General features: G+C 35.7%; 1 protein-coding gene across 1 annotated transcript; it reads left to right on the top strand.

Annotated features, from left to right (window-relative positions):
* Positions 1 to 4,011: 4,011 nt before the first annotated feature.
* LOC114722328 (scarecrow-like protein 32) lies at positions 4,012 to 5,503 on the top strand. Its single transcript, XM_028908333.1, has one exon. It carries the CDS (start codon positions 4,012 to 4,014, stop codon positions 5,395 to 5,397), a length of 1,386 nt encoding a protein of 461 aa, XP_028764166.1. The 3' UTR covers positions 5,398 to 5,503.
* Positions 5,504 to 9,719: the final 4,216 nt, after the last annotated feature.

Below are 9,719 nucleotides of genomic sequence, written 5' to 3'. Positions count from 1 at the left end.
TTAAAAAGTTTCAATAATAACCTGAATAGCCTGTAATGATAAGTTTTAGAGTAGAAAATGACAATTTCTAGCACTTGTTTTATAATTATTTTCCTTTATTAGGACCTCATCGTAATTCTCCCTAATAATAAAACCTGTTTATATGTCTTTTTAGTTCTTGTATACATATACACGTTGAGTTTAGATCCGATTATTGTGTGTGGTTTCTCAGTTCTTGAGCTCCATTGGCTATGCTTTTGTTGGGAATGCTTTGGGGGGTTTGACTGTTTGATCTTTATTAACTGACTGCTACGTTATAAAAAGTTCAAAGTAATTAATTTCTGATACGTGTGAATCGAAACTGATGTGAAGGGGCAGGAAGATCCTTTTGTAGCAGGTTCATGAGAGGGGAGGCTGTGGACATATGCAACTTGACTTGTGGTCTTAAAACTATATGAGAACAACTATGCATCTTATAGCATATTTTCAGTTTGTCGGGTCGGCCTTATTAATTGAAATATAAACAAAACTTTGTACCAGTTTCACCCCCCCCCTCGATTTGATTCTTACCGTTCATATATATATGAGGGCTTCACTAGACCTTGGATTCCAAAGCACAATTCATTTTTCTCTCTTGCCAAATAAACCTGATTAATTGGAGGCGTGGCATCCATCAGCATTATTTCTGTCTTCATTTATACTATGTGCTGATCGTTCAATCCTCCCAAAAACCGAATGATATAATATCTACATTCTTGCTGGATTCCGGGAGTCCTACTAACTTAGCAAGAGCAAGAAGAAGGATAACAAATAAAATTTTTGATTTGGCCTCAGATTAACAAATTCATTCTGGAGAGGATTAATCTGAGCTTGGTGAAATACTGACTTAGAGAACTTGTCACCGAGATCAGACTTAGTCCATATATATCACATGCATTATCTATCCAAATGCTGTCAAGTTTCAGATGCAGGAGTTTGTGTGATTCACCTGTCGCTACAGTAACTATGTACCTTCAGCAACTGCAGAAAGCGAGCTACTACGTACAAAACCAAGAATTCAAGTCATAGTTTGAAAAGCATAAGGATGATTTATTCCGAAAATACAATGTGGGCAGTCTTTACATTGACAAAATCTTAAACGGGGACAACTTGATTGTTAAAAGTTACATATCACTTTAACGGGAACAGAACATACCCGACCTTTATAATAATAGTGGAAGATTTAAATATAGATGTGTGTATGTATTGTGGATCAAATTAAGTCACCATGCAAAGCCAAGTGAAAACAGGACCACAACATATAATATAAGCATATCCACAAGGAGAATCAATAAAAAGGTTACGCTACTTTATTGGTTGGACATTTCTGAATCCACAAGACCTTAATCGAATACATCACATGGTGATCGACGAGTGTAAGGCTCACAAGATGAAGAAGAGTGTCTGTCCCTTGTAATTTATAGCTCAACATTCGAAGTCTGTGTCTTTATACCCTTGGTTTTCATATCTTTTGGGTAAGTTGGACTCATAAAAACTAGCGTAATCCTGACCCAGCGTGCTCATTATATCGGTATAATTTAATTTAAAATTATAGATCAATGAATACAAAAGCACATGGATACATTCCTTACTTTCATGCCTTGCGATTTTTGTTTTTAGTGTTGTTTTTAATCATAGAAAAACAGATACAGCAAATGCTCACAGAAATTCTCTTACGAGAAATTCAAAAAAACTGCTTCAAACAATGTTGCTTTATCCCGCATGTCTTTTAGTTCTTGTACCTTAAGTAAAGGAATCCTCCTCAAAATTCTCATCCACGGATATTATAATGACACTTCTTTAACTTTTGCTGTTCTCCTTACTTGCTTCTTTCAGATTCTTCTCATTCCCTTGGCTAACTGAGTCATTGAACAAATAATCATGACATTATTTTATTTAGTCATGACAGATAATGTAGCATATAATTAAGTGCTAGAAAAGTTCTTCACCTTTACGATTGTGAGAGATTCCATCTACGCCTGAAACAGTGAAAATTAGTTAGCAAAAGCAAGCTAATAAAAACAAACAAACAAGGCGGAGCCTTTTTGAGGTTTCTCGGAGACCATGCGTGATTCGGCAACACTACATTTAGTTCTCAATTTCCATTTCTCGCAGACCAAGCAGCGCATATATATGATAGGTGGTGGGCCCTTTGACCCTTTCGAGAATTAAATCGTGTGGTCGATTCGAGAGTATATAAAGCAGCCTTTTGATTAGCCTCGTAGAAGCATCACTGTAATGTACGGAAAGTGATGTCCATATACATATACATACATACATATATATATGTGTGCCAAACCACGCAGGGAATATTAGGAAGCGGAATTTATGAGCTTGAGATAGAACAATAAATAAGAAAATCAGGAAAGGAAACAGATGCAGCACAAAAAGAGATTTGAGAATTAAATGAGATATCACGTGTGGTGGAGAGCAAGCCTAGCTAATTTGCCATAATGTTCTAAATACGTACGCGTGATACCTTTCTTCGTGTCAAAATTTCCGCGGCTTATTCTCAAACTGGCCCTCTCGGATAAGGCCATATAAAAGATACATAAGGGCGCTCTTATCTACCTGTTTGTGAGTGAGTTGGAGAGAGACAGAGAGAATGAGAGAAGAATGTTTAAAGTAATGCAGTAGTATTGGCGCTGCACACAGTAGGGGTAACGTGCTCGATAAAATACAAGCAATTCAAATTCTGGTTTAGATGTATTAAACAAGTTAAATACGAGAACTCACAGCAAACAAACAACAGTGATATTTTCCCAAAGGATTTCGTCTATTCCCTCATTTTATGCATAGGATGTCATTATAGCTAGAACCCCCCTTAAGTGCCAACTTATTCATTTGATTACGTCAAAGCAGCAGCCTGAGGAAACCACATGTTGGTTGGACTCATATAACATGGCAGAAGCACACACAAATCTTGCTATTCTTTATCTTTCAATCATCTTCTATCATTCTTGGTCTGATTCGTACCGGGGATAAAATATAATCATGCTTGTGTATAGTTACATCATTCGAGCGCGAACTGTAGCTAGTATATTATCCTATTCAGCTACACTCCAGGATTTGTTGGAAACGGACGATTATTAAAGACGAGAAAGACAAAATAATGAAAATGTCCAAGTTCATTTTGGACCCTCTATAATTCTAATTCCCGTCATCTCTCACGAACAACTGCTACGTTTTATTTTTAGATTAATCCTCTCATACATATTTGATGTCTATCGAGTCATAAGGGAATATGCTACAATTGTGATATATTATTTACAAGTATTTGTCAATGGATGCTCATATCTCTGCCTTCCAAAAAAGTGGATTGTGTTGGCTACCGACATAGAATATAGAAAACCAGTAAAGAATAGATAATTTGGATTCGTTGGTTATTAAGAGAAGAATTTGGATTCCAGGGGCAATATGGATCTGAAACATCATCCATAGTGAAATTAAAGAATTTAAATTTATACTTTTATTTTATTCCTATATTTCGATTAATGTTGCAGTGTTGAAGGTAAAATAAAAGTAATATTCCAGCAGTGCCCTAATACTGCATAACATGACAAAATCCCAACTCCAGGTATAGACAAAGGGGTGGCCGGCTGTTTCACATGCCACCAAAATGGCCTTCGCCCCTCACGTATCACACACACCAACTAGGCTAGTTTATAGTCTTTTCTAATTTTGAAAAGCTTGTGCCCCTTTAGCGTTTGGCTGTTTTTAACCCCGCCTGATAAAGCCTGAAATTCCCTCTAAGTATGGTCTCTTTTCCCCAATTTGACTTCCTCTGAGTCTTTTCGGGATGAGAGTTTCTCACCCTATAAAGCTGAACTGTCTCTTTTACCTTCGATCCCTTCCCACTGCCTCTTTTCTTCTTCCACATATTTTCACCCTCTGCTTCTAGTCAGGTCACTTTCTCTTTTTCTGCCTCCTCTCTGCTTTCTCTTTAATTCCCCGCTCCTCTTTCTCTTTCTCTCTCACTCCCCTCCTCAATCAATGACGCAATTCACACCTTCACTTCCTTCTTTGCACCAAATCACCTCCCCTTTCTCCGGCCTTGCCATGAACATGAATAATCAGATTCCTAGGACGCGACCCTGGCCTGGATTCCCTTCCTCCACCGCCCTCAATTCCTTCGGTGATGCTAATTGCATGGAACAATTACTTGTTCACTGTGCCAACGCCGTCGAATCCAACGACGTAACTCTTGCGCAGCAAATCCTCTGGGTTCTGAACAACATCGCTCCCCCCGACGGCGACTCCAATCAACGCCTTGCCTCCGCCTTCAATCGCGCCCTCGCCGCCCGTGCTGCTAAATCCGGCAGCTGCAAAATGCTTGCCGTGGTGGCGGACGCTAACACCAACCTCGCCGCTATGGACGTCCACAACTTCTCCGTCATCGAGCTCGCCAACTTCGTAGACTTAACCCCTTGGCACCGATTCGGCTTCACCGTGGCTAACTCGGCCATTCTAGAAGTTACCGAGGGATATTCAGTTATTCATATCGTGGACTTAAGCTCCACGCACTGCATGCAGATTCCCACGCTCATCGACGCTATCGCCACCCGCCACGAGGTCCCTCCTTTAATCAAGCTCACGGTAGCTGGTTGTAATAACGACATCCCGCCTATGCTGGACCTTTCCTACGACGAATTGGGCGCCAGGTTGGTGAGCTTCGCAAGGTCCAAGAACATAATATTGGAATTCAAAGTGATTTCCTCCACTTATAAAGACGGGTTCGCCGCCCTAATCGAACACCTTCGGGTGCAACAGATGGTTTTGGCGGCGGAAGGGCACAAGAGGGAAGCGTTGGTGATAAACTGTCACATGATGCTCCATTACATCTCCGAAGAAACCCTATCCACACTAACCCCAGAATCAGACCATTCAATTTCGTCCTCTTACATTTACGACTCATCGTCGTTGCGATCCATGTTTCTGAGAGCCGTCCGGAGCTTAGAGCCGACGATTATGGTTTTAGTGGACGAAGACGCGGATTTGACATCGAACGACCTGGTGTGCAGGCTGAGGTCTGCGTTTAACTACCTGTGGATACCGTACGACACGGTGGACACGTTCTTACCGCGAGGAAGCCGGCAAAGGCAATGGTACGAGGCGGATATAAGCTGGAAGATAGAGAACGTGATCGCACAGGAAGGGATACAGAGGGTGGAGAGAGTGGAGCCGAAGAGCAGGTGGGAACAACGGATGAGGAATGCTAAGTTTCAAGGGGTTGGGCTAAGTGAGGACGGTGTTTCAGAGGCGAAGGCCATGCTTGACGAGCATGCAGCTGGGTGGGGATTGAAGAAGGAGGACCAACATCTTGTTCTCACCTGGAAAGGACACAACGTTGTTTTTGCCTCTATTTGGATGCCTGCTTGACTTCACTTTACTCCTTCCTTTTCACTTTTTCTCTGTTTTCCTCCCTCTCTCCAGTAGTACTGGTCTATATATCACCATCAATAATATCCCTATTATTCTTCCTGTCTCTGCTCTTTCTTTTTCATTCTTTTTCCCACACTCTCTTTTATATATTCTTCTATTATTGCTGTACTTTCAAGGGTAAAATGGTAGGTTATTGATGCAACCAAAACAGAGAAGATTGCTAGAAGGAGGACAAGTTCACAGCATTTACAGAAAACCTGAATTGAAGCTGCTTTCACAAACAAAACTTAGGATTAATTTTAGATTAGCTGCAATAAGTTATTGGCTTCTTGTCCTGGTGAATTTATGGGTGATCCTCCTTATTTTAGGGTATATGCTGCCAACACCATCTTTATTTGATGTTATATATGTATATTTTGCGCATCTTATTACTGCGTATGCACGGATAAAATGATAGGGAAAGACTGGAATTGTATTGCCTTTTTTTTTTTTAACAGCCACTTGAATCAAGAGCATAGTATATACGCAGATGAAAATGTTGGCGAAAGAGCGCCGGAATTGAGCTAATTAACTTTCTAACTGTGTAACGGAATACAACGGCTACATTCATAAATAGTTATGAGTAACTGAACTACACTAAAATCGGTTGATTCCCAGTTTGGAAATGAATTTAGTTAAAGTTAAGTAATCAAACGAAGGCACGCCACCGGGTCGTGTCATTTCACAAAACAATATAACAAATTAACAACATTGATTTCAATATGGCTTTTGAACTCGAGAAATTATTCATGAACAGTATATAAGATTAATTAGTTTTGCAAGCTCAAATAAAACCATTGAATTTCTTAAACCTAACTCACCAAACAGAATACAGGCAACAATGAAGTTTCCAGAAGCCTGGCTACCTCGAACACACAGAAATTTGCAATTACCAGAGACCACCATCTCACATCAACAGGGACGGGAGCTCCGACTCCGAGAGCCAACCCCACACGTGTTGAACAACTTTTTATTTCTTGACACGCATGTGTTGTTCTTAATTAGTTATTCTTATATCCTGAAAAATAAGGGATAGGGACTAGGATTATAATTGAGAAAAATCATTAAAACAATATTTAGCATAAATAATTACTTATTATATGAGATTAGACAAACTCATGTTTGTGAGATTAGAAAATACCATGGGAGGAGGTGGTATTCACCAATTCTATCTTCATAAGTTTGCTTAATCCCATGTAATAAATAATTATTTATGGTAAATACTGTTTTAATTATTTTTTTCAATTACCTAGTCCCTACTCCGTACCAAACAAGGCCTTAAATCATCCATATATTTCACAGTGGAAGGCACAGGAATATTAATTTTCATTTGTTTAAATGTAAGGATGAAATATAATCAACGTGCACTTACCAGAAATTGAAGGTTGATGTTTTCTTAAAAATATACCCAACCAAAATCATCTTGATCACATTCTTCCTTTAAATCTGGATTCTTTTCCTTGAAATTGTTTTCTTATGATACCGTTCCAGGGCTTGTCGCGCTTGGTTATGACCTTTGAATGCAAGCAACGATATTTTCGCAACTGCCGACTTCATTCGCTGCCGCAACTTCATCAGGTTTGCTTTGCCAGTATAGAGTATTGAACTATAAAATCCTCAACTTATTCTGCATCTATATATAACAATTTTCTTTTATTAATTTCTTTGTTTTTAGATAACTTCCTAGAAATTCATCGAAAGGGGCAGCAACATTAATTCAAAATCTTCAATCACTTAGAGAAATTGATGTCGGAAGAAAGTGTGAATATGACGGATGTAGCGTTGTGCGCGACGATGGCAAACACAGCTTATGGAAGAGGCTGAGAACAAGACGATTAGGCGAGACTAGGAACTGAGATTATTATTGATACAATACAAAGATACCCTCTAGGGTAATCATGAGTTTTAAGTTGGACTAAATTACATATCATCAGCCTAATAATTTTAAATAATCTGATGTAACATTTATTCTGTTAGATTTAATGAACATGTTAACAGCGAGGTATTAAATGTCAAAATATAAGAGTTGATGGTGTTATTTTTAAACTCTTAAAGATGAGGGTGACTATTTACAAGAGAGTTAAAATTAAATCGGGTTATCTGTATTTTACAGTATATTTTATATAACTAGTATAGTGCCCATGCAATCCACGGGTATAAATTGGTGGTTTCTTTTATATAAGATAAAAATTTAAATTACCACAAAATAATTAGTTGAATATTAAATTACTATTTTAAGTCATGATTTCAACTTAATTTAAAATAAAATATTATTAAGCTTTTGAAATCTACAGTACAAGTAGATCCATTATCAACATTTTAAGAAATATGCTATATATGCAGGTATATAAATGGATGTTCCTTTAAAAAGATTGAATTAATGGAGACAAAAGGGTTAATGGATTGAAACTCAAACATTTGATTATATTCAATAATTACACAGATAATGTCATGGTTAGTAATATTATATTGGACAAATATGATATCTGATTCTGTATTGTAAAAATAGGCTATTTAATACAAAAAAAAATCAATGGAGACAAAATCATTAGTGAGTTAAAATATTTTGAATTATATTTCAAAATAATTCATAAATAAAAAATAATAAATATTTCAGGTATAAATAATAGTTTAGATTTAGGGCGTAGGATATTATTTTCAATATACTAATAAACCAGCTGAAATTAAATTTCAAGCATAATTAATTTTAAATAATACCATCAAATTTCAAATTTTGAACATACATCATGCCTCACATATATACCACGATTTTCAAGATAAGAGAAGTTATATAATTTTATTTATTTTTCTTAATTTAAAATATTTGCATATAAAGGGTATTTTGTTTTTTACAAAAAATAGAAAAAATAAGGCTCATTATTAGAGATAATTGCCATAAATTCTGTAATAAATCGGAATTAATTGAATTAATCAAAAAATTATAAAAAAAGTAGATTTATCTACCATTAACAAAAATCATTATGTTGCAAAAATAAATAGAAAGACATGAAACGTGCACTCAAATAAATATGATCGAACTAATTCCCAAGAAAAACGCATAAATAGAGAGATCATAGGTAAAAATGTGGCTTTAACAAAAGTAAAAAATTTATCTGCAAACAATTCAACTAAAATATAAATAAATAGTACATCCCAATAATTCAACTAAAACCATTTAAATAAAAAATACTGTATTATGAGAGGTAACTAACTGATTCTACCACAAAAAGAGATGGGTAGTGTGAATAAGGAGGAACATGTATTATGGTAGTGAATAACACATAAATAGGGAGTTGGATATAAAATTTTGGCTTTAGAAAAAAAAAAAACCCATTTATCTACACTCTGGTGAAGCCAAGTGATAGTCTGTTAGTAAGTTATACAAGATACAATTATATGAAAAAATTGCCCATGTTTCTAGATTTTGTAAATATACTTCTTCCTATAATTTATCTATTTATAAATCAATTTAATAATTAAGTGGCCAATTTAAATTTTAAGTCGCTTTACATTCCAAATACAAACTTTCAAAGTGCCTTTAAATAATATAAGATAATTTGAATACTCGTTCATATCCTAGAAAAAACGTTTAAACTAAACTAACTATCCGATAAATATATAATTAAAAATTGCCACACGTTTCCATATTTTGGGAATATACTTCTTCCTATAATTTATTCATTTATAAATCAATTTAATTATTAAGTGGCCAATTTAAATTTTAAGTGGCATAATCGTGTTTTAAATTCCAAATTCAAACTTTCAAAGTGTTTTTGGATAATATAAAATAATTTGGATAATCATTCATATCTTAAAAAAAATCATGACATGTTGTCCGGAAAATTCTCTCAAATAATAAACAGTTGGTGAAAACGTGGGTAGAAACATGAGTAAAAAAATATGGCTTTTTTTTTAAAAAAGAAAAGAACATTTATCTGATCTTTAGTGATGCCACTTGTCGCGCTGTTAGATACTCATGCCTTGTACTGTACTTTTATATATTAATAGACAGATTAAACAAATGTGCAAATAAATATGTCAATAACAAGTTTGAATCTAAAAACACATTCAAGTATGATAGATGGTGTTGTTACAATATAATGAATCAAAATGATATTATCTCCAGTTTTAATTATAAGACATTATTTATAATTTATAAATAAGATTTTATAATTAGGACCATAGATAGTATTATATTCATTCAGATTAATCAAGCAAAGCTGCACGGAATAATGTGGATGAAAACGATTTGAAAGTTTCCTGAGATCATATCGCTGACT

Source organism: Neltuma alba, unplaced genomic scaffold (assembly GCF_004799145.2).
Source record: "Neltuma alba isolate B1F8T4 unplaced genomic scaffold, ASM479914v2 tig00012090_pilon, whole genome shotgun sequence".
Classification (NCBI taxonomy): domain Eukaryota; kingdom Viridiplantae; phylum Streptophyta; class Magnoliopsida; order Fabales; family Fabaceae; genus Neltuma; species Neltuma alba.
Note: the sequence above shows the minus strand (reverse complement) of the source record. Positions and strands in the feature narration are given on the sequence as shown.

Bases quoted from the DNA above. Each gene is read 5' to 3' on its own strand.
- LOC114722328 (XM_028908333.1), top strand. From the start codon at position 4,012: ATGACGCAATTCACACCTTCACTTCCTTCTTTGCACCAAATCACCTCC.